Source organism: Rana temporaria, chromosome 7, assembly GCF_905171775.1.
Source record: "Rana temporaria chromosome 7, aRanTem1.1, whole genome shotgun sequence".
Taxonomy (NCBI): Eukaryota; Metazoa; Chordata; class Amphibia; order Anura; family Ranidae; genus Rana; species Rana temporaria.
In genome coordinates this window covers 98,962,665-98,989,003 of record NC_053495.1, presented here as the reverse complement: position 1 = coordinate 98,989,003, position 26,339 = coordinate 98,962,665, and the positions used below count along the sequence as shown (strand labels likewise).

The 26,339-nt window shown below is 44.3% G+C and overlaps 1 protein-coding gene across 4 annotated transcripts in view; it reads left to right on the top strand.

Annotated features, from left to right (window-relative positions):
- ALDH9A1 (aldehyde dehydrogenase 9 family member A1) overlaps positions 1-26,339 on the top strand; it is a 99,369-nt gene that overhangs the window by 8,860 nt on the left and 64,170 nt on the right. Inside the window, exons 1-2 of one of the 4 annotated variants that reach the window (XM_040359737.1) lie at positions 8,177-8,263; positions 12,779-12,966. In XM_040359737.1, the coding sequence (XP_040215671.1) occupies positions 12,786-12,966 (181 nt within the window). In that variant the 5' untranslated portion in view covers positions 8,177-8,263; positions 12,779-12,785. Of the gene's footprint in view, positions 1-8,176; positions 8,264-11,000; positions 11,043-12,778; positions 12,967-26,339 lie in introns of those variants that run through there. The other 3 variants (XM_040359741.1, XM_040359740.1, XM_040359739.1) reach the window with 3 other exon arrangements.

The following is a 26,339-nucleotide window of genomic DNA, read 5'->3' as shown; positions in this document are numbered from 1 at the left end:
AAGGGGAATTCTGATGTAAAGTAGGGTTCTAATATGATAGAGGACCTCTAATGTGAAGGTGGTCTTTGTGATATGAATAGGGTTGCCACTTTTTTCTTCAAGCCAAACCCGAACAATTTAGCAATGCACAGTAATTTTTGTTTTGTTTTAGTAAACACTATAGGATTGTAACAGACCTGGGACACCTTTTGGGCACTCCAAAGAGAATAGTAATGCCGCGCTCATAGTGCCCCTTCACCCTCCGGTCAAGCCCTGTTTCGGGCCACATTCCTGTCTGAATAATATGTCCAAGTTGAAGGTGGACTGAAACCCAGACACATGATTCAAAACCCCTACTGTCCGGGTGAATCCCAGACAGATGGCAACCCTAGATATGAAGCAATTTTTATCACGGTGGTTGTGTGCATTGTCCCAGTCTCAGGCATCCTATTGAATTCACAGCGTTCATGTAATTGGCTGATCCTTTCTGCCCTCTGGAAGTCCAGACCCTAATAAAGAAATGCTAGGGCTGGGAGGAAATGGGTTAGAGTGATAGTGAACTCTATTTCTCCAGTCATCTTCCAGGACGGCACACCTGAGATGACGCGTCTCACCTGACAGGAAACACAATTAACAGAGTTTAAAAGGCACCACCCTTCCCTCTGTCCTTCAGTTATTGTGTTTCCCACAGGATGCAGTAAAACTGTTTCTTTTCTTTTTACAGACCAAAGCCTGGGGCTGAGCTCTCCTCCCTGGGGGTCAGACCTAGGGGAGCCAGTGGTGGATGCTGGGTCAGACTGGGCATTGTCCTTCCCACACAGAGTCTTAAATCATTACTATGTGGGTTATATTTCACCATCAGGTGCTGGACACTGGTGTAATCAATTAGAACAGGAAGTTCCCTCCCTATATAACCCCTCCCATACTGGGAGCACCTCAGTTTTTTCACCAGTGTCTAAGGTAAGCCCGCGTTGAGGGGTGAAGGCTGGGCCTCTTGCTTTGCAATTCCCTGCAGCGTGGAAAGGTAAGCAGAGGTACCTACGGGACTTGGTCCGACAGTGGGTTCTCCATTGGGGATTATGGGTCTCGCCTTTTTTATGCTTCTATGCATGGGCAACTTAACCACAAAGTCTTTTGATACAGGATGGCTCTGGCACCCATATACCTCCCCTAGTGGGTCCTAGTCCTCCACTGAAGGGGCTATTGGGTCTTGCCTATAATGCATGTGTGCCTTGGCAAAGAAACCACTATGTCGGTTGAGACAGGATGGCTGTAATACCCATAGATCTCTCCTTCAGGAGGTTGGTACCCCTATATGAGTATGTCTTATCTGTTTTCCACGAAGGGCCCTAAGAGGACATGCTGGGTGTTTCGCTTGCCATGATTTCCAGGAACGGAAGCTCAAGGTTTGCTGATCTAGGGTGCGGCTTACTGCCTCCGCTTCAGGCTCTGCCACGATGGGGGGGGGTCGGGGGTCCCTCGTCCCTACGGCTCCTTGGGGGATCTCTCTCTCCCCCGCCTCCACCATTCCCCTACGCGTGCGTGCGTGAGAGGGGCGTGCTTTGAAGGCGGGGGGACGATGTGGTTGCCGCTGGCGCACGCGCATGTGCTCCGGCTCATGGTGCATAAATATTTCCCTTTATCCTTCTAAAGAGGAAATTGGTGTTCTTGGTTGCGGCTGCCTCCGAAAGAGAGTATTGGCAACTTTCTTTGTATAGAGCCATACTTAATTATTTTTACAAGAAGGGTGATGTTAAATCCTCACCCAACCGTATTGGCTAGAAGGATCCAGTGTTCATTTGAATTAAGATATTCTTGCCTTCCTTTTCCTTTTTTTTTTTTTTAGGACCTTGATCCGCGGAAGGAGAGGAAAAACCCTAGATGGGGGCGGGAAGTGTTCAGATCCGCTATTAAAATGGCTATGCGCTCTCTCGTTATAGTAAGAGAGGTCAAGACCTATCTGAAGCGGCTGCTCGGATACAGAAGACTGATGTTGTTGCGCTACCAGGAGGCCCCAGCAAGGGGCAGGCAGCGTCTAAATCAACTATTGTCAAATGTTGATTCATCGGGTTATTATTCAGGCTTGTGGTTTATAGAGAGGGCTTCCCCCTGTTTCTTTTTGGGGTGCACCCTACCAGGATAGTAAGCACTTTATGCGAGGTGCATTACCAAGCCTTTATGACTCAGATTTGCCAGACCTGCAACTTGGTCGTTTGTGCTTACGTTCACTAAATCCTATCAAGTGGACATAAGACGGCAGGAGGATGCAGCCTTTTTTTGTTGGCACAATATGCGACAGGCAGCATTAGAGGTCCTCGTGTCTGATGGCAGTCTGCGTTGTTGGTGTCTCCCTCCCCTCAGTAAGCATTGCTTTTGGACATCCCACATAGTAATGATTAAGACTTTGTGTCCCGTGATGTATGATAAAGAAAATAGGATTTTTATAACAGCTTGCCTGTAAAATCCTTTTCTTGGAGTACATCACGGGACACAGAGTCCCCACCCCTCTTGTTTGGGGATATTGGGACACTTATTGCTTGGGACAAAAACTGAGGTGCTCCCAGTATGGGAGGGGTTATATAGGGAGGGAACTTCCTGTTCTAATTGATTACACCAGTGTCCAGCACCTGATGGTGGAATATAACCCACATAGTAATGATTAAGACTCTGTGTCCCGTGATGTACTCCAAGAAAAGGATTTTACAGGTAAGCTGTTATAAAAATCCTATTTTTGGTTCCCAAAAAAGGTCTCGGGGAGGTAGAGGTTTTTTGAAGAATCCCCCTGAGAAGCTGGAGGTTCCTGATCATGGTGAAGCTTTTTTTTATTTTTTTTTATTTTTTTTCAGAACTCCAGGGACCACTCAACCCACTCTCTCCTCCTACCTTATGGTGGTAAATGAGCCAGAGGAGCCACGCAATGGATCCCCAATGTTCTGGGGAGGAGGTCCTGGTAGCACTCTGCATCTCCCGGCGTCAGGTTGAGCTGGCCGGGTGGGGGGGGGGGGGAATCTCTTGCTTGCCGGTGCATCGCCGTATCGGTGTCTTCCGGATGCTACTGTGCATGTCGGATGTCGGCACGGCGCGCGCTGATGCCGTCACTTTCGCATATTCCAGAGCACAGGCTACGGCAAAATGGTGGCAATTGGCCTGGCAGACGATCGTAAAAGCGGCAACGGAGCGGTTCCGTTTTTTCCCTAGTCTATCTGACCCGATCCCTTCCTGTCAGTTGGATCATTCGTTCGAGATGGAGAAGGAGGATGGACCCATAATGGCAGCACCTGAGGAGACCACAGGGGGCGAGTCGACCCAGCTGATGTGGGGTTGATATTAGGGGGTGGCCCTATTCCCTCTCCCCCGCAGGATATCTTAGGGGAACAATGGCTAACAGGGATTTGTTTCTCTTTTGGTTTGTTACAGAGATGGAATGCCCTGCCCAGGGGATGGCCAGTAGGTCTAAGTCCAAAGCCACCTCTAAGTCTAAGGCCTCGTACAGACATGTCCGATGAAAACGGTCCGCGGACTGTTTTCATCGGACATGTCTGCTGGGATCATTTGGTCTGATGTGTGGACACACCATCAGACCAAATTCCCCGCGGACAGAATACACGGTGACGTGGCGATGACGTACGCGAACCCGGAAGTTCAATGCTTCCACGCATGCGTCGAATCACTTCAACGCCATGAGCAGGTTCTCGGGCCAGCGGACATGTCCGATGAGTCGTACTAATCATCGGACATGTCCGACGGACAGGCTTCCAGCGGACATGTTTCTTAGCATGCCAAGAAACATTTGTCCGCTGGAAACCTGTCCGCTAGCCCAGGAATCTGGTCCGCTAGGCCGTACACACGGTTGGACATATCCGCGGACCAGTTTCAGCAGACCTGTTCGGTCGTGTGTACGAGGCCTAAGCATTGTGGGTACTGCAATGAAAAACTCCCGCAGGACCACATCAAACCTTTTTGCTTTAGGTGCCTCTGTAAGTTAGCAGGCAAGAAAACGGCAACGGCACAAGCTATGAATGAATGCCGGGTGCTACAATCCGAGATGCTAGCAACCCTCCAGTCCTTCAGGACTAAGGTAGAGAAGAGGCAGGTAGAGTCCCCTTCCGGTAGGGAAAGCTCCCCCTCTCAAGAAGAAACAGTGGCGAGTAATACATGGGGGTCCCAGGAGCCGGCTCTCTGTTATTCGAAGGAAAGGAGGCAGAGCTCTCTGGAGGACTGAGAAGATTCTGACCAAGATGGTCAGGTTGAGGCTAGACCTGGGGGCCATCTCTTCTCAGCCGAAGATATGGAGGGTCTCCTCAAGGCAATCTACACGTCTGAGGATATCCAGATGCCGCCCACTCAGGTCTCGGCTCAGGATAGAGTGTATAGGGGACTAGGCAGACCTCAAGCTAGGTCCTTTCCTGTAGTCCAATCTCTCAAGGACATTATCCTGAGAGAATAGAAGGAGCTTGAACGTAAGGTGCTAAAACTTAAGACCTGGAAGTGTAGATGCCCTTTTAAAAATGAGGAGGAAGAAAAAATGTTTAAAGTTCCGCATTTGGGTGCTCCTCTAGCTCAGGTATCCAAACATTCAGACCTCTTCTTTGAGGATTCCAGTAACATACGGGATCCGTTGGATAGGAGATCAGAAACTCTGCTACGCAGAGCCTGGGACACCAATGCTGCAGCTATGGGTCCAGCATTGGCCTCCACCTGCGTGGCCAGGAATGCAGATGCATGGGTCAGTAGGTTGACGGACCATGTCTCACGTGGGACCAAATCCAAAGAGGTCTTGGATTCTCTGGAGGTTATTGGTAAGGCGGTAGCCTATCTGGCAAATGCGGCGGTGGAAACCGTTAGAACTGCCAAGCTGACGGCTCTTCTAAATTCTGCTAGGAGGGCCATTTGGGTAAAGACGTCTAAATCGCGTCTCTGTGGCATACCCTTTGATGGCTCATTGCTCTTCGGGTCGGGCCTGGATCAGATCCTATCCCGATCGACAGAAAAGGGCAAGAAATTCCCGACTAAACCCAAGAGGGATAAAGGAAAGACATTTTTTTGAGCCCCCCCCCCCCCCCCCCCCCAAAGACCACTTTAAGGGTAAGAAGGAGCCAAGGAGAAAGTAGGGATTTGGAAAGGACAAGGAAAAAGGTGGGATCCCTTTTTCTGGTTTCTGGTCCTTTCAACAAGGAAACTAAATGACGCCAACCCAAAGGTTGGTGGGAGGCTCACGTGGTTTCTGAGAAAGGAGAAAGGATCACACAGAGCCCCTATATTCTAAATCTCATAAGGGAGGGCTTCAGCCTAGAATTCCTGTCCACCCCTCCTCCGAGTTTTACCCTTGCCTTTCTCCCCAAAGATCCACAGAAAGCAAAGGGCCTTTTGGACAGTGTCCGGGAGTTGGCAGAACTGGGGGTCATCATCCCTGTTCCGTTAGGTCAGCTAGGGGTTTTATTCCCACATCTTTGTGGTCCAGAAACCCTCAGGCAAATTCCGTCTGATCATAAACTTTCGGAAGCTGAACAGGTACTTGCTATACAAGAAATTTTGTATGGAAAATATCTACACAGTCAGAAGACACCTCTTCAACGGCTCTTCCTGTTTACATCGTGATCAGCCATGATTGGACACGGCTGATCACCTAGTAAAGAGCCTCCGCCGGAGGCTCTTTACCGAGATCAGAGATGCAGGGTGTCAAACTGCTGTCCTGCTGGACGTCAATAGATGTCCAGTCAGGATAACAGAACCACTTCCCGGACGTCGGAGTGCAGCTGTAATAGTTTTTGCTCGTGTGACACTTTTTTTAATGTATTTAAAATGATTGCACAGTTTGCTTTATTTTTTGTTTGGCTTCATACCCTTGTCAGTTCCCCTTTTCCATTTCTTGCTGATTAGTCTTTAACGGCTAAGTTCATCTTTCGCACCCCTTTTCCAAAGGAGTGCCCATGCAAGCCAGGGACCCCAGTAGGGTAAAACAAACTGACCACCTTTTTGAAAAGATTGATTACTTTAGATCTTGTACCTGTAGGCCATTTTTTTGTCCCCCCTGAAGCTCCCATCTTAGTTTACATTCCTGTCCTGGCTAGTTTCTGGGACTCTCACACTCCTGTATCATAGGAGCGAGCATCTCCCCGTTTGAAAAGACATGCATTTGCAGTGTGCTCTGTCTTCCTGCTTCTACAATAGGAGAAAAGAGAACGTGTTATGGGCGCACATCTAAACAGGAATGTAAACAATGATGAAAGTTTTTCAGCCAGGTTTCAAGGGTACATAAAATCTCCTACAGATATGATGTCTATAGTAATGGGCCTCTTGTCTGCATTCTCACTTTATTGGAAAAGGTGTGCCAACTGTGAACTTGGCCTTTAAGGTTAGCGTTTGTCTGAACACAGGCGTCTGTCCTGATTAGCAGGGGATCCCTGGGTGAACAGATCACCTGATGATCTGGAACCAAATGGTACAGATGTCACTCATTTTAGGTTTCACTATTGGAGCTTAACAGACCCATGTCAGGTCAGGTTATAGGAAGCAGGATATGAATGGACATGCATCCGTTTACATCTTTTGACCTCAGATCTGACCGTTTAGTTCTGAAAAATAGAAAATAATGCTGATCTTTCCTGTTTTGTTATTTTGGAGCCAGACTGGATGTAATCAAATGCATATCCTATTACTTCCTTCTGCCCATGGAGTAACATTAAAGGGTTACTAAAGGAATTTTTTTTTTCTTTAAAATAACAAACATGTTATCCTTCCCTTCACTGTGCAGTTTGTTTTGCACAGAGTGGCCCCGATCCACGTCTTCTGGGGTCCCTCGGCAGCTGTCTCTGATCCTCCCCGCAATTACTCACCACAGTCATGCGAGAGAGCTCGCATGGTGGTCAGTAATTGCGGGCGCTCTCCCGTGATACAGCGAGCGGCCATAGCTACTCACTGTATCACTCGGCCCGCCCCTCGGCGTGCCACGTCACTGGATGTGATTGACAGCAGCGCCAGCCAATGGCTGCGCTGCTCTCAATCCATCCGCTCTAGCCAATCAGCGGTCAGGCTGACGGGGACCCGGGCGCGATGTGATGACGTCACACCCGGGTCCCCGTAAGTAAACAAAGCCACGATTGCGGCTGTAGGCCACATTATTCATGAGATCAGTGAATTATTTTTTTTTCACCGATCTCATGGTTTCCAGCCTGGGGGAGAGATGCAGGGTCTTATTGACCCCGTATCTCTCCATAAAGAGGACCTGTCGCACACATTTCCTATTACAAGGGATGTTTACATTCCTTGTAATAGGAATAAAAGTAAAAAAAAAAAAAAAAAAAAAATTAGAAAAGAGGAAAAAAAAAAAAAAAAAAGGAAAAGAAAAAAAATTTAAATTAAAACGCCCCTGTCCCCGGTAGCTCGCGCGCAGTTGCAAAAGCACACGTAAGTCCCGCCGACATATGTGAACGCCATTTAAACCACATATGTGAGGTATCGCCGCGTGCGTTAGAGTGCCAGCAAAAAATCTAGAACTAGATCTCCTCTGTAAATCTAAAGTGGTAACCTGTAAAAAAAAATTTAAGCGTTGCCTATGGAGATTATTAAGTACCGAAGTTTGGCGCCATTCCATGAGTATGTGCAATTTTAAAGCGTGACATGTTAGGTATCTATTTACTCGGTGTAACATCTTTCACATTATACAAAAAAATTGGGCTAACTTTACTGTTTTATTTTTTTAATTCATGAAACAATTTTTTTCCAAAAAAAGGGCGTTTGAAAAATTATTGCGCGAATACCGTGCAAGATAAAACGTTGCAATGACCGCCGTTTTATTCCCTAGGGTGTCTGCTAAAAAAACATATATAATATTTGGGGGTTCTGCGTAATTTTCTAGCAAAAGAATAATGATTTTTACATGTAGGAGAGAAGTGCCAGAATAGGCCCGGTAATGAGGTGTGTATAAAAGCCCGGTATTGAAGTGGTTAAGCTACCATCAGTTCCTCTTGAATAACTAACATGTCGATCTGATCAGAATGCATGTGTCTATTTTGATGGTCTGCAGATGCAGTCTTGCCTGTTGGCCTCCTCCCCAGTTGCTATCCCTTTTAGATTACTGATAGCTGGATCCACATTCCTCCTCAATCTTCCTCCTCCTTCCCGTACCAAACAGTGTAACATCTACTAGAGGGGAGGAGGAGTGCTGTGTACTGGCGGCCTATAGGGTGTGCTCCAACATATAAGTAACTGGTCTCTGGCTCAGAGCACAGAGAAAGCAAACTTCTCTCCCAGCTTTGTGGTGTCTGTGTCCTGTCTCTGGCAAGTAAGTTTCATACTTTGTAATAGTTTAGTGTGTTTGCATATGTGTAGCCTTTGTGTCCTGCCATAAAGATACAGAATCTCATGTCCTCCTATTTCTTATCGGTGCAAATCTTCTATCAGTAAATGTTGGGCACGTATTACTTTTAGGGCTGATTAACACCAGAAACTGCGTGTTTACTGTACATTTTTGCATGCAAATTGACATGCAATTGATGCAGATTTCTGTGCACATTTATATGTGGTTTTTCCCTAAATTGTTTATATATATATATATATATATATATATATATATATATATATATATATATATATATTATATTTTTTTTTTATTTTTTTTCCTTTTGGGTTTTTATGTGCACTGTAATGCGTTGCCGTGTGTTTGCACCCATATTTTTGTGCGTGCTATCCTTTTTTTTTTTTTTTTTTTTTCCCTACTGTACTGTAATGGTGTGAACTTTGCCCATAGAATAACCTGGATTTTTGGAACGTCTATTCAGTGGAAAAACAGTTAAAAATGTAGCGGAGTGCATCTGGTGAGAATTGGCTCTAAAATTAGCACTGTTAAAACTCCTATTAATTCCTTTTAATCACAGTGGACATTTTGGGGATATGCAGTTATTTCTGTTTAGGAGAGCTCTGGAAAGGGATGGGGGTGAGTTTAGTACATTAAAGAGGTACAATTAAGTCAGCAACTACAAATACTGTTGCTGCTGACTTTTAATGTTGGGAATCCAGTGATATCAGCACCCCAGCCGACATTTTCATCAGCTCTTGGGTGCTGCCGCCATTGCCTGCAAGGGACCCCTGTGGTGAAGCGGCTTTACCACCAGTTCTTTACTGCACATGCGCAAACCGTGCTGCGCTTTGTAAATGGCCGGCAGCCAGGGGAGGGGGGCTGAATTTTCAGGTGATCACCCGAAAGTGAGAGTGGGTACCTGTCAAACCCCCTCCCCCTTCTGAAAGGTGCCAAATGGGGTACCGGAGGGAGAGCGGAGGCAGATAAGCAGAGCTTCCCCTTTTGTGTAGAGCTCCGCTTTAATGCAGAGAGCAGATGAAGAAAGGAGATGGGATTTTCAATTTAAAGGAATAGGGAGCATTCGCTGCAACCCCTGAAATAATCCAGTATGTGGAATGTACAAAAGACAGAGCGCAGACCTACTAGAGGAGACAACCGTAGACCTACTAGATGAGACAGTCGGACACTTCGGACCGTAGTCTACTAAGGACAGTACTGTAGTTATCCTTCCAGCGGGTAAATGGACGGGAGGATGTCTATCCAATTGGGGATATAAGTAGCGGTTAAAATCCCCCATAATCAAGTGGATGTAAGGTTCCCTGTGGTGTGTTTTTTATTTATTTTATTTTTTTCTTAAATAAAACTCCTTTTTAACCACTTGCCTACAGGGCACTTTCACCCCCTTCCTGCCCAGACCAATTTTCAGCTTTTAGCGCTGTCACACTTTGAATGACAATTGTGCGGTCATCCAACATTGTACCCAAATGAATTTTTATCATTTTTTCCCCCCACAAATAGAGCTTTCTTTTGGTGGTATTTGATCACCTCTGGGGTTTTTATTTATTGCACTATAAACAAAAGAAGAGGGACAAGTTTGAAATAAAACACAATATTTTTTTTTTTTAGCTATTTTTTTTTTTTTTTTAACACATTTTTTCCTCAGTTTAGGCCGATACGTATTCTTCTACATATTTTTGGTAAAAAATCGCAATAAGCTTTTGGTTTGCGCAAAAGTTATAGCGTCTACAAAATAGGGGGTCGATTGATAGCATTTTTATTATTACATTTTTTTTTTCTACTAGTAATGGCGGCGATCAGCTTTTTTTTTTTTTTTTATCGTGACTGCGTTTTGACACATTTTTGGGACCATTCAAATTTCTACAGCGATCCCTGCTATAAAAATGCATTGATTACTGTATAAATGTGACAGGCAGGGAAGGGGTTAACACTAGGGGGCGAGGAAGGGGTTAATGTATTCCCTAATTGGTGATTCTTACTGTGGGGGGAGGGGAGTGACTGGGGGAGGTGACCGATGGTTGTCCCTATATACAAGGGACACACTATCTGTCCCCTCTCCCTGGCAGGACGTGGATCTGTGTGTTTACACACACAGATCCACTTTCCTGCTCAGTTCCTGAGCAATCGCGGGTGCCCGGCGGCCATCACGGCCGCCGGGCAAGCGCACCGGGCCCTCGGTTACACGCCAGGTGCGCGTGCCCCCTAGTGGTTTTTTAAGGCGCGACGTCCCATGACGTCCACCTAGGATAACAGTCTTCCTCCCGCCGTCTTTTGACGGCGGGCGGATGACTAGTGGTTAAAGAGTTACTAAACCCAGGACCCTGCATTCACTATAACTGCACAGAACAAGGAAATTATTTTAATAAATATAAACTGCTGAATACTTTTTTTTTTTTTTTTCCATCAGCAGTATACAGTGGTCTTGCGATTTCTATCAGTATCCAGCTGAGCACTGGTTAAAGATTTTAGGAGGAGTTTTTGCTCTCCTCTGAAAATGCATGACCCCTGACCCTCTGTCTCGACAGTGCTGATTGGCCCTGTACCGGTCACATGCACCCTCCCTAAAAAATAAAAATACAAAAAAAACTTGTTTGCACATGCTCAGTTAAGTGTATATTGCTGAGTGCCTCCTAGGGTTCTGTACTATCAGGATATGAATTGGGGACAGTGGAAGAAGAGGATCAAAGAAGACAGGATCAAACAACCTTTTACAAAATTTGCAGGATTAACCCCTTAGGTTTCCCCAGTGAGTATAACATGAATGCTTTACTGCATATGCAGACTGATTTTACTGTTGTGGGTTTAGTAACACTTTAAATATCCTTGTTTAAAAACCTGCAATGCAGCTTTTTAATGCCCCCTTTTCCCTGGGTTAGATGTCCTAGGTCTCTGAAACATAACATCTTGGTCATTCAAAGGACAATATCATCCTGTTTCCTAGGCACCTGAATGTACACTATGGGAAGACGGGTGTCTATGCTCTAAAGGCTTCATTATAGTACAGTGACAAACAAGTTGCTGTTTAAAGGGACTTCTTGTAGTATCTTGGCTGTTTTTTGTTTATGAAGCCCTAATATATAGAAACGTTGGATAATTTGGCATTAATGAAATAAAATAATTAACCCCTTTGTGACTGCACAACACATTTGTGCGGCGGCAGAAGGATAGGCTTTAACGCCTACACACCGCACATATGTGACTGCGTGCTCATTGCACACTCTCAGCACAAAAACCGAAGTGTCAAAGACAGCCTTCAGTCTGGGGTAAAGATCAGTATCTGGTGAGGCTTCAGATCATGTGACCACTGTGACGCTCCTTCCCGCCCCCTGGGTGTTCCAAAATGTTTAGTGCATGGGTCTTTGAACTACGGGCCTCCAGTTGTTCAGGAACTACAATTCCCATCATGCCTTGTCATGTCTGTGAATGTCAGTTTTACAATGCCTCATGGGATGTGTAGTTCCGCAACAGCTGGAGGGCCATAGTTTGAGGATCCCTGGTTTAATGGGACAGGATAAGGTTAATGTCTTTTATTTTTTTATTAAACTAGTTTAAAGGTTTTGTATAGACATGACACAAATTTGCTTCTACTCTCCCCCCTCTGAATTATGTCCCAGTTGTGTGTGTGTGTGTGTGTGTGTATGTGTATATATATATATATATACATACATACATACATACATACATTTTTTTTTTAATTGTTCCTGTAGTTAGTCTTATTGAAACAGGCATACCCCCTAAACCACATTTCTCAAGAGTTCTTTCCCTACACACGGTGTGTGTGCAGGCTATTGTGAATCAAGGCAGCAAGCATTGTTTTGCTGGGGAAGAAATCAAAGCCCAATTCCAGTCAAATTTAAAAATTCACCCTTGCAGTGCCCCGCCCCCACACGGCAATAGTTACTTGCTCATTATGTCTAGGGGATTCTACAAGAGGCCACATCATTACCTGATTTCTTGCTCTAGCCCTCTCCTCTTCAACCCACAGTGTCAACTGTGGGACATTAACCCTGTATGATATGTTAGGAGGCTGTAGTGCAACCGGACAAAGCGCTGAAGGAGGCGGCTGGAGCAAGGAAAAATAATTTACTCCTTAGTCCTGTGCCCCTAGGCTAAGTGGGCAATTAACACTTGCCGTGTGGGGGGCCCACTGCCAGGGTCAATATTATAATTTTTACTAGAATTGGTCTTCAATAAATGCATGTGAAGTGGGACGGAGAAGGGTGGGAATAGCCAGAGTTTTGTAGGCCAATAGGCAAGGCTGACAACACTGATTGGGATCTTATAGAGCAGAGGCACTGTATTGCCAGTACAAAGAGGAAGTCAGGAGCACAATGGCTTTCCGGCAGATTATCTTGTATTTTTCTTTACTTGCAGCATTTTTAAAGGGATACAACTGTATGTATTGTAGAGATGCACTAATGTTTTTTTGCCCAGGGATACACTTTAAGCAGAAATAAGTTGTTTTTAAACTTGAATTTTCAGGCTGTTGATGAAACTTTATTCAGGACGTTCTCTTGTTCAGCTGCTGCTTCCAAAGTTCCGAATTGCCATGAGCCGTACACTTGCCACTGGGACCTTCCAGAACTCTCTGCCTCTCAATTATCGTGGCGGGAGCAGAGTGCAGCCTGTAGACTCTGTAGGAGAAGAACAGGCATATGAACCATCTACAGGTAAGATCTTTAGGACTGGTTTACTCTTCTCTTATCCATCTATGCTAAATATAACCGGTAAATCTCTTCAAATATTATGCATGGTTATTTAACCACTTGCCCTCCGTAAGATTTAAATCCCCCTTTCATGTCCAGGTTATGTGTTGCTATGCGGCGCTGCGCTACTTTTCAGTGTGAAGGTGAAACAAATGCTTTAGCCTTCCAATGGTGCTTGTATTGGTCCAGCAGCAGTGCGCCAACACCTTTGCAGCCATTGTGCTACATGCTGGGTGTTTAGTGTGCTCCTGCACCCTTAAGGAGGGGAAGCACAATGGCTGCATGTGCCTTCATTGTGGGGACACTTATTGTTTAGTGTTAGGACCACAGATTACAGGGTGCCTTGGCGCAGCTCTAGCATGCGTTTGCAAATGCGTGCGGACAAAACCCCTGTTTTTAACGCATACTGTTAGGTTAATTGGTTGTTCTGCGAGCTGGTCGGTAAGTACGCTTGGTTTTTCTTTGGGCATTCCCCAGGTTTTCTTGTTAATTTTTCATGTAGTTGCCTACCTTATTTGAAGGTAAAATCTTTCAGAGCTCAAGTGGTTAATGTGAGTAACTTTTGAGAGGGTGCTTTTATTTTATTGAACTTTATTCCTATTTATCCATCTTGCCAGGTTTCATCTGTTAAAAATTACCTTTCTAAAAATGAAGCATTGTTTACACCCTTCTTTTTTTTTTTTTTCCTTATTTTGTATACTCTTAAAAAAACGCTGGATGAAAATTGCTGATGGCTTTTTTTTTTTTTTTTTTGAGCCAGCTTGTAGTAGCTTTTAGAAGCATTAGCATTTTATTAGCTTTTTTTTAGTAGTACAAGAAAGAATAAGGTACAAAAAATGCTGCTGCTAGGCGTATTTTTAGGAGCATTTAGCATTTTTCTGCTGAAAAAACGCTTCATAAACTCTACAAAAACATATTTTTTTTTCTACTATCTATCTATCTATCCTATCTATCTATCTATCTATCTATCTATCTATCTATCCTATCTATCTATCCTATCTATCCTATCTATCCTATCTATCTATCCTATCTATCTATCCTATCTATCTATCCTATCTATCTATCTATCTATCTATCTATCTATCTATCTATCTATCTATCTATCTATCTATCTATCTATCTATCTATCTATCTATCACATCCCTTGTGATAGCAGTAAGCATGACCGGCCCTGTTTAGGGAGAGATATGGGGTCTTATAGACCCCTACCCTCAAAAGCATCTAATCAAATCTAAATTGGTTTGATCAGATTCTTTACATGCCAGTAACGGCTTGTAAACCTCAAGCTGGATGTACCTTCCTCCCGTCTCAAAGTACCTGGACACCAAGCGGTACAGGGCTCCCTAATCGCTCTGGAAAGCCCGTTAAAGGTGTCAGGCTATATCAGGGGGGCCTTCTACGCCCTTTAAAAGTGATCAAGCAGTTGCAAGAAAGCCCATCGCAGGCTGAAAATTTTGATACTGGGATTATAGCTGCACTTGCACAATATAACTACTTTAACTCAAGAATGTATGGGTACGTCTTAAAGGTTTGAAGTAGTTAATTGTGTTCACTGACCTAATCTACAGAAAGAGGCAGGAAAAGGGTACATTCTACACTTTCAGAGGCAATCTTACATTTGATGGTGTTCATAAGGACTGGTGAGAACTGTCCAGTGCTGAGATTTCTTTCACTTTTGGTTTACTCCTGATAAAAGATATCATGTGTCTGGTAGCAGAGCCTGATATGAGGAAGGCCTCTTACACCTCTGACTGTGTATACAAGAGTACAGAGTATTAAGAGTGCCTGTATGTCTTGCTAGCCGCAGGGCAGGTATCCACGCTGGGCAGGAGAATTTGTCAGATGGCTCCAGCAGGCAAGCAGCTGGTACTGATGATAGTAGGCAGAGTAGCAGAGTCAGGCAGGCTGGGGCATACACAGATGTCATGGAAAAATTGGTTCTATTGAACACAGTTCCTGATGAGGGGAGCTTATCTGCAGGTGTATGCGCACGCCATAATACAATGTTGATCAGGCACTGAGAGACGTCAAAAGCACACATCCGCTAAACCGACAATGCGTTTGCAGAGTGGATGCATCCCACAGGAGAATTTCTGTGCATCACGCAGGGGCCCTTTCGCCTGCCGACATCCCCACTCCGCAAACACCCTTCTGCAAATCAGGAAGTTTGTCTCATCTAGACTGCCCCAGTCAGCTCTTAGAGTGGGTCGCGGAAGTACTAACACTGGGTGACACTATGACAATTCATATTAAATACATCTTGAAATTTCCACAACACAGACAGGATGGATTGGGTACAGGGCACAGGCAGGAGTGTGGTCGAGAAACAAGCCGGGTCTGGAACCGATCAGTAAAGCAGGAGCTAATGGAGCAGACAGAAGTAGAGATCAGGAGACAAGTCAAGGTCAGTTCAGAGAATGGTCAAGACCAGCCGGGTCAGCAACTGGAAGGAGGATACAGATTCACAGGAGGCTGAAGACAAAGCAGCACTGGTCCTGAGCACTGGTCAAGTTTAACCACTTGCTTACTGGGCACTTAAACCCGCCTCCTGCCCAGACCAATTTTCAGCTTTCAGCGTTGATGCACTTTGAATGACAATTGCGCAGTCATACAACACTGTACCACAAATTGAGCTTTCTTTTGGTGGTATTTGATCACCTCTGCAGTTTTTTTTTTATTTTTTGTTAAAATTTAAAAAGACTGAATAAAAAAATATATATATGTAATGTTTTTTATATTTTGTTATAAAAGTTTGCAAACTGGTAATTTTTTCTCCTTCATTGATTTACGCTGATGAGGCTGCCCTGATGGTACGCTGATGAGGCTGCCCTGATGGTACGCTGATGAGGCTGCCCTGATGGTACGCTGATGGGGCTGCCCTGATGGTACGCTGATGGGGCTGCCCTGATGGTACGCTGATGGGGCTGCCCTGATGGTACGCTGATGGGCACTGGTGGGCTGCCCCGATGGGCACTGAGAAGTGGCACTGATGGGCAGCACTGCTAGGTGGCACTGATGGGCACCTATGGTGGTGGGCATTGATAGGTGGCACTCGTGTGCATTGGCAGGGGGTTTAGATTGGCACACATCAGGGAAATGTGCCTCCTTCCTCTTCGGGACCGATGTCCCTTGCACCTAAGCCGGTGATCGTCTTGCTTTTTTTTTCTCCTCACGCAGTCGGCGTGAAGAGATAAAAAAATAAAGATTACAGAGCTTTGTTTATATCACATGATCGGCTGTCATTGGCTGACAGCTAATCTCGTGGTAAGGTGACTCGGGTGATCACATCGCGTGCGAAGGGGAGGACGCCTATTGACATCCTCCCGGAAAAGTAGGTCCATGCTGTTTTGCAGTCATTCGGCTATAGTGTGGACGGGAAGTGGTTAAATAGCCCGTTTTGGCGTTGGCATCTGTGACGGGTGTACGCAAGCGCCTGTGCGCACGAGAATGCACGCGTGTGTGTATATGCATTAGCCAGTGTCCAATTCTTGCGTGCACGAAAGAGACTATGTTTTAGCCTGTGCACAGAAGGCCTTTCCGTATGTAAGAGCTAAGGTGACATTCCCAGATGGGGACAGATACTAATTTTTATTTTATTTTTTCTTGTTTTTGTTTTACGTTGTCAAGGCAACTGTCACGGAATCACTTCCCACACTCAGCTTGAGTGGTTCCGTTTTTTATATCGCTTCTCCCAGTCTGAATATAGATATCAGATTTTCCAACTGCTTGCAACCAATAGCTAGGCAGTACTCATTTTGACTGCTGAACATGAACTGTTTGTTTGAACACAGGCACACATAGATATTCACACTTCTCATCAGTTGACTGTCCAATCAGCAGGGAGAGCTGTTGGGGGAATCCCCCTCCCCTCTCCCAGCTAATCCACATAGACATATAGGGCCAGATTCACAAAGGAGATACGACAGAGTATCTCAGATACTCAGTCGTATCTCTCAGAGTATCTATGCGACTGATTCATATAATCAGTTACGCATAGATAGCCAGAAGATCCGACAGGTGTAATGGACTTACACTGTCGGATCTTAGGATGCAATACCGCGGCCGCCGCTGGGGGGAGTTCGCGTCGTAAACCAGCGTCGGGTATGCAAATTAGGAGTTACGTCGTCGCAAGTGTTAGATTTCCGTCGCAAAGGTAGGGCACCTTTAACATGGTGTAAAAGTACTCCACCATGTTAAAGTATGCCCGTCTTTCCCGCGTCGCTTTTGAATTTTTTTTACATTTTTTCTTTTTCCCGGCGTAAGTCTTTTTTTCACGTCGCGATTCACAAAACGTTGGCGCGTCGTAATTTTGCGCAAAGCACGTCGGGAAATTTGCGACGGGAGCATGTGCAGTACGTCCAGCGCGGTCGCGCGCCTAATTTAAATGGTACCGCACCATTTGAATTGGGCCGCCTTGCGCCGGACCTGTTAAGTGCTTTGTGGATCGGGCACTAAATCGGAAAACTTGCGGCGGTGTAACGTAAACGGGTTACGTTACGCTGCGCCGCCTGTATGTGAATCTGGCCCATACATCCCATAATAGATTGCTTCCAAAGCAGACAGACATAATAGAACAATGGGATAAAGCCACACCTAACAAATACATAGCAACCCCCACCCTACCTCAAACCATCTAGCAATGGGCTCTGATGAACGATGGACTTTATCTTCATATATTCTTGAGGTCAGACTGGGGTTCTCGGTCACCCTGTGCCCCTAATAGACAGAGGGTAACTTGCACATAGGAGGGGCTGGGGGGAGCTTCCAGTGCTCCCCAAGGTAACCTGGGTTCCACAAGCCCTCACCCCAAAGTGACTCCTGTCACAGCAACTTCTTTGGTTACAGTTTTAGCACCCTCCTCTAGTAGTTGGGCTGCTAGGTAAATCTGGTTTAATTTTTGTCAGTTATTTTAGGTTTGTAAAATGCAATGTTTGCCTGAGAGCCGGTTCACACTGCGGCGGCACGACTTCGGGGGAAACTCTGCAAGTCGTCCTGAAGACAACTTCAGAGGCGATTAGCAAAATGACTTCTGTATAGAAGTCAATGCAAATCGCCCCGAGCCGCCCCCGAAGTCGTACAAGAACCTTTTTCTAAGTCGGAGCGACTTGCGTCGCTCCTATTAGAACGGTTCTATTGCATAGAATGGGACACGACTCCCTGACGAGTCGCCCCAGTGTGAACCGGCTCTTACAGCTTGTTTTTTTAATGTCTTGGCTGTAATGAGAAACAGAAAATGTCTCTAGCAGAATACTGGTTGTTGTGCTCTGACTTATGCAGTGTCCCATCTCTAATCGGAAGCAGAGTATTGAGTTATATAGGCTACAGAGAATAGTGGGTGTTGTGCAATCTGCAGTTTATTTTGCTGGCGATCAGAGATATTATTTCACCTGAAATGAACTCTGTGTCTTGTTTTGGTAGTAGTGTTCAGTGTAATCCACCATGAAATATGAGTGACTGCTAATGCTAGAAGTAAGGCCTCATGCACAAGGGTGTTTTCGCCCCATACCAGGTGTATTTGGTGCACAGGAGACACAGGTGCTGTATACAACCCGCTGCCAGCAGCCTGTCAAAACCAGTAATAGGTTGAAAAACACTTTGGCCGTTGGCACATCTGAGCAGTACTATTTATGGGGACATATGCCCTGAATAAAGACTTTCTACATTGGGGCATACATCCCTGTTACTACTGCTCAGATATGCATACAGGTCAAATAGATTTTGACAGGCTGCTGACAGCGAACTTGTATGCACCACCTGTGCCTCCTGGGTGCCAAAATGTGCCCCCCTCTTTTTTTTTTTTTTTTTGTTAATTGCTATACGGCCTGACTACAAATTGCTTGTGTACTCTTAAAACGTTTGTTACCTCAACATTTCATACTCTTTATATGTGTCTGATGTACCATGTACTTGTTTGAGAAAGTATACAGTTCTTTGTATTGCTTCCTTCATGTGAAATAAATGCTATAAATGAAATGTTTTAGTAGTGATTTTACAACCTATTTATATATTATAGAGTGCCTATGTACCATTGAGGTTTTACCACCTATGGTAGAGCTGCACTATATGTGTGTGTGTGTGTGTGTGTGTGTGTGTGTGTATATATGTATCTATGTATGTATGTATGTATATACAGGGCTTTTTTTTCAGGGGGAACTTGGGGGAACTCAGTTCCACCACCTCTGGCTCAGAGCCTTTGGTGCCTGCTCACCACAATCACTTGTAAACACAGAAGTCTGGTTTCTATGTTTACAAGTGACAGCTCTGTACTCTGTGTGTAACCCCCCTGAACTCTACACTCTGTATGTAATGCAATCTTGGAATTTAATGCCCCTTTAAGACCCTTCTACTGTTTGTGAAATTTGAACGGGGTCGTGGTTGAGTTCCTGCACCTATTTTCTGAGAAAAAAAGCTCTGTGTATATATGTGTGTATGTGTGTATATATGTGTATGTGTATGTATGTGTGTGTATGTATGTGATATATATATATATATATATATATATATATATATATATATATATATATATATATATATATATATATATATATATATATATATATATATATATATATATATATATATATATATATATATATATATATATATATATATATATATATATATATATATATATATATATATATATATATATAATATATATATTGTGACGATATGCGAGTTGCGATACATGACAATAGGTACATTTCACCTCGCATTCGTTCCATTATGAGGGAGTGAACCGGAATCCGGTCCGGGTTTCACAGCCTCTGGGGCTGGCTAGGATTCCGGTCCGGATGTTTGGGTCCACTGGAGTCCACAGTCAGCTGGACTTTAAAAGACCAGGAAGAGAGCACAACAGTGTGCTGAGGGTTTTTGGAGACTCAGGAGGGAACCTGAGTGTGAGGGGCTCTATGGAAAGTAACTGCAGAAAAGGTTTGCTTTATTGTTATTTTGTGGGTGATGGGGACCAGCCCCGCACTGTATAGAGAGGAGATCCCATTTGTCTAGTTTAGCGCCAGCATCCGCCAGACTTAAAAGAAAGTGCTTGCTTGCGGACTGTGATTCAGAAAAGGTGATCCCCACGAGCTAATCCCTCACACGATTATATATATATTATGTGTGTGTAAATATAATTTTTTTTTTTTTTTTTTTTTTTGTAGAGACCCTAAATGGTGGTTATTGCAATATTTTATGTCACACTGTATTTGCGCAGTGGTTTTTCAAACGCAATTTTTATTTTTGAAAAAATACACTTTTAGACCCCTTTCACACTGAGCCGCCCATAACGTCGGCGGTAAAACGCCACTATTTTTACCGCTAACACTCTGGGCGGATTTGCGGTGCATTTCGACCGCTAGTGGGGCACATTTAACCCCCGCTAACGGCCAAGAAAGGTTTGTAACTGCCCGCAATGCGCTGCTGAAGCAGCAGCTGTGGAGGAGCGGTAAACTCACCGCTCCAAAGATTTTTTACTGTCCTGCTAGCGCAACGCTCCAGTGTGAAAGCCCTTGGGCTTTCACACTGGAGACAATAGAGCAGCACTGTTGGGGTGGATTGCAGACGCTGTTTTTAACGCTATAGCGCCTGCAATAAGCCCTCAATGTGAAAGGGGTCTAATGAATTAAAAAACATAAAATAAACAAAGTTAGCCCAATTTTTTTATTTTTTTTTGTATAATGTGAAAGATGAGAATCGTGATCTTTATTCTAAGCAAATAAAATTGTGATTCTCATTCTAGCCAAAATCGTGCAACTCTAGTAGAGGGCATTCCCACTGTTTCCGATATACACCCCCTGGCCACTTTTATTAGGTACACCTGTTCAACTATTTGATAACATAAATTATTGCTAATCAGCCAACCACATGGCAGCAATTCAATGCATTTAGGCATCAAGATGTGAAGACAAATACCTCTATAAAGATAGAGCAAGAAAGGACTTTAAAGGCTGTCACTGATAACTCCAATGTAAAGGGGAAAAAAAGCACTAGAGTATGTCATGTAGTAAAACAAAATACAAAATATATATCATAAGAATAAATCATTGTTCACAAGTCGTTACAAGTTTCCATAACATATAAGTAAATCTTGAAATGTAACAATATTACATCTAGTGCTAGTGCATCGCAATTGTCAAGAACCATACTGAGACAGAAGTGCAGTAAAAATCACACTATTTAATATAATTTGTATAAACGGAGCAAACGTAGTCAAAACATAGCCAGAGTTAGGTAACCAGGACGCATAGCCAGAACAAGCCAGAGAAATGGGAGTCTGGAGGTCAGCTAAGTCAGGTGCAGCAAACGGGATCACAAACCAGAAGGGAAGTCAGCCAAGCAAAAGTCTTTCACAGGAAAACACAGCAGAGATAGTCTGGATATGTTGACCAAGGCAAAGACACAGAAGATTTGATCCATGCAGTTTACATAGCTAGCAGAACGATCTGATGAGCAGGAAATGAAGACCAGGTGAGTCACTGTGGAATGAAGTGCTGTCAATTAACCGACAGCTGAGCACAGAGCTCTGAGAAGGAATGGCTGAGCCCAGCCCTGACAGTACCCCCCTCCTTAACGACCCCCTCCTCATTAGAGGACCACCAGGTTTGAGGGGAAAACATCTATGGAAAGCATGGAGGAGGACAGGAGCATGTACGTCCGGGATGACACCCAAGATCATTCCTCTGGACCGTACTTTTTCCAGTGAACCAGATACTGTATGTGCCCACAGAACCTACGGGAATCGATACTAGATTGTATGTCATACTCCTCATGGTTCTCAACTTGAATTGGGTGAGGTCATGGTACCAAGGTGGTGAAGCGTTTGCACACCAAAGGTTTTAATAAGGAGACATGAAATACATTTGAAATATGCATATTAGAAGGAAGTTCTAAAGCATAAGCCACTGGGTTGATCCTACGGAGAATATGGAAAGTCCCAATAAACCGTGGTGCCAGTTTTGAAGGAACGATGAGTCAGAGGTTGCGAGATGACAGCCAGACCCTGTCCCCAACTTGGTAGGAAGGTGCAGGTAGGAGTCTACGGTCAGTATGGAGTCTGTACATATCATTGGCATGTCGCAAGGACTCTTGGACCTGTATCCAAGTGGAACAAAGACCACGGAGATGCTCCTCCAATGCAGGAATTCTCTGAACAAATGAATCGGGCAACATGGATGGTTGGAAACCATAATTCACCATGAATGGAGACAATCTGGAAGCGGTATTGACAGGACTATTGTGAGCAAACTCCGCCCAAGGTAAGTGGTCTGACCAGTTGTTATGGTGGTCAGTAATGTAGCTATGTCAAAACTGCTCCCAAGGACTGGTTGGCTTGTTCTGCGGTCCCATTCGACTATGCAGAGAAGGAAAGCTGAATTCCCAACTGTGCACGAAAAGCTTGCAAAAACCTGGACACAAACTGACTAGCCCTGTCCGAGATGATCACCTTAGGTAGCCCATGTAAGCGAAAGATATTCTGAGCAAAACTGGAAGCCAGTTCTTTGGATGTGGGCAACTTCTTAAGTGGAATGCGAGACATTTTCGAGAATCGGTCAACCACAATAAGGATAACTGTGTTGCCCTGAGAGTTGGGAAATGCCACAATGAAATGGAAACGCCTCTCTCAATTGGGGATGGGTTGTAGGAGGCCCACTGGCAGGTGTCTTACTCTGAGCACACACTGATGTAGCCACCTTCGTAGCTGCTTGTTCTATGTGTAGACCAGAATGGTTGGGAAATGGCCCAAATAGGTTGATTCTTCCCTGGGTGGCCAGCAGCCTTAGGAGAATGGTAAGTCTGGAGCACGGCAGTGGTCACAAGGTTTCTCAGGAGGAGAATGGATCTGAGTGGCAAGAATTCTGTTACCCAAAGGTGAAGTGAGACTGGTACGATCCATAGCCAGAATACGATCGGGAAGAATTGCAGGAACCGACTCCATTTTAGAATCCTAGGAAAACTGTTGCGACAGACAGCCCTTACATTCTTAGTACCGGGTAGGAATGAAACTATGTAATTAAAGCTCGACAAGAAAAGTGCCCATTGTGCCCTTCTGGGAGAAAGGCTTTTAGCCTCAGACAAGAATGTGAGATACTTATGGTCAGTCAGAGTAAAAACCAGCACAGTGGTACCTTTTGAGGAGTTGCCTCCATTTTTAAGGGCTAAAATGATCACTAACAACTCTATCCCCAATCTCATAATTGCATTCTGCAGGAGACCATTTCTTGGAAAAGTAGCCACAAGTATGCATAGTGTTCTCAGAGGTAGGACTTTGAGACAGCAGGGCACCAACTTCAGTCTCGGATGCATCAACCTCAAGGATCAAAGTTACTGTAGAATAGGGACGTACCAACACAGGAGCAGAAACAAAGGCAGCCTTGAGACTCTCAAAGGCATTCATGGAATCCAGAGACCAATTCTGTGGGTTACTGTCCTTTCTGGTCATTACAGTCAGGGGTTTGACCAGAGACGAGAAGTTACGAATAAACTCCTGATAATTGGCAAAGCCAAGAACATGTTGCAATAGCTGTAAACCCACGGGTCAGGGCCACTGTAGAACTGCTGAAAGTTTTTCTGCGTCCATCATAAAAACCAGCAATGGAAATTACATAACCCCGGAATTTAACCTGTTCACCATGAAACTTGCACTTCTCCAATAATTAAGGGTTATTCTCTCTGAAGCACATGAAAGACATCTGTGTGGTGGCTCTCAAGGGAATTGGAAAATATGAGCATATCGTCGAGATAAACAACCACACATAGCTGCAACAAATTTCCGAGGACATCATTGATACATTCCTTTAAAACTGCCGTAGCGTTGCAAAGACCAAACGGCACTACAAGGTATATATAATGGCCAGTTATTGACTGGAATTAAACACACAGTTTTCCATTTGACACCCTCCTTGATCCTCGCAAGATTGTATGCCCCTCTCAAATCAAGTTGCTCCCTTGAGGCGGACAAATAATTCCGTAATCGATGGAATCGGATAAGCATTCTTCAACGTGAAGCGATTGAGACCCCCTGATGCTACGTACACACGATCAGAATTTCTGATGAAAAAAGTCAGACGGAATTTTTTCATCGGATATTTCACCCGTGTGTGTGCCCCATCTGAGTTTTTCCTTCGGAAATTCAGACGGACTTCAAAAGCGAATAATATTATTATTATTATTATTATTATTATTTTTATTATTATTTTTTTTTTTTTTTTTTCAATGTAACTTTTTTTTTTCTTTTCGGAAATTCCATTAGTCTGTATGGAATTCCGACAGAGAAAAAAACATGCATGCTCAGAATCAAGTCGAAGCATGCTCGGAAGCATTGAACTTAATTTTTCTTGGCTCGTCATAGTGTTGTACGTCACCGCTTTGACGGTTGGAATCTGGTGTGACAGTGTGTATGCAAGATAGCTTGAATGGAATTCCGTCGGAAAAATCCTTCGGAGTTTATCCCGACGGAAATTCCAATCGTGTGTGTGTGTGTGTGTGTGTACAAGGCTTTATAATCAATACAGGGTCTTGGTTCACCACACTCTAATTCTTTTTCACAAAGAAGAAACCAGCACCAGCAGGAGACAAGGATTTATGGATGAATTCTGGAGAAAGTGCGTTGGCAACATACTCCTCCATGGCTTTGTCCTTCGAGACAGCCATAGGGTAAACCTAGCCAAAAGGGGGCATGGCACCAAGTTGAATGTCAATTGCGCAATCATATCACTGGTGTGGAGGCAATCTACCGGCTACACCTTTGTTAAAGACATCGCTAAATTTGCGGTACTCCTCCCTACTAGGTAGGAGGGGAGTAGGGAGGAGAGTGAAGAGGTGCACAAGACCTTAGCCACTTTCTTAAAACGTATCTTCCTGCATTGTGGCGACCAGAAAAGTACCTGAGCACAAAGCCAATCTAGAGGGGTTGTGCCTCTGTAACCAAAGATAACCAATAACCACTGGAAAATGAGGTGAGGAAATTACTTGGAATTGGATTATCTCATGGTGAAGAGCCCTTATAACCCTGGTCAATGAAGCAGTCTTATGAGTCATGGGCAGGCTGTAGAGGTCTCCCATCAATGGCCTCAATGGCAAGTGGAGTGGCAAGAAGCTGCAGCGGAATCGAGTGTTTAGACACAAAGGCACCATCAATGAACAGGCCTGCAGCCCCAGAGTCGATTAGAGCCTGTATCTCAATGGATGACTCGGACCAAGAAAGGGTCACCGAGACCAGGGGCTTATCCTTCTGGATAACTGGGGATGAAACTATGCCACCTAAGGTCAGTTCCCTACAGGATCTCAGGTGCAAGCGTTCTCTGGTATGGATTTTGGGGGGACCCCACACCATTTAAAAAAAAAATGTTTTTTTTCCTGACGAGAATCTGGGCCGTGTGTACAGGGCTTTATAGATTTTTCTGGTTCAGACACTGAAAGCATGCAATTGAATAGAACCGATGCACAGGATGCAAATTCTGTGTTAAATAAATCCTGTTAGAATGTATGTGTTTATTGCATTGTATTTTTTTATTTTCATTTTTTACATAAGATAAGGGGGTAGAGTGAGATGTTATAAACAAGCAAATATTGTGACATCAATCTCCAAAAGTTGCAAAATGGATGCCTTGAAGAAGGGGGGGGGGGGGCGGGTTTTGGAGCAGGGAGCATTCTGCTCACAGATCAGTCTATATCTAAAATGGATTATAGAAAATGGATGCTGTTTGCTTAAAGGGTCACTAAAGGAATTTTTTTTTTAAATCTAAATAGCTTCCTTTACCTTACTGCAGTCCTGGTTTCATGTCCTCATTGTTCGTTTTTGCTTTCATGTTGCTGTAAATCCTCTCTGTTCTGGACACTTCCTGGTTGTCTGTTTCCTGATAACCACAGTACTGGGAGATTTCTCACGGTGGTCACTAATCAAGGAGGTGTGATTACTGTGTGTAAAACGAAACTGGATTGGTGCTGAGGAGTTTTAGACAAAGTATCACTGCTCTCTATTGGCTGACTGCCCTCTAGTGGCTCTCTGTACATCAGAGAACTAGCAAACAGCAAAAACGAAACTACACTGCAGGCACATTATATGATTGTTTTTTATCAATTTTTAATCATTTTTAAAAGGAATCAGTTAACTATTATGTCTCTATGCCCTGTAAACAGTCATTTCAGCTAAAAAAAAAAATTCCTTTAGTGACCCTTTAACTACTTCAGCCCCGGAAGATTTGGCTGCTCAATAACAGGCCATTTTTTGCGATACGCAACTGCGTCACTTTAACGTACAATTGTGCATTCATGCGATGCTGTACCCAAACAAAATTGACAACCTTTTTTTCCCACAAATAGAGCTTTCTTTTGGTGGT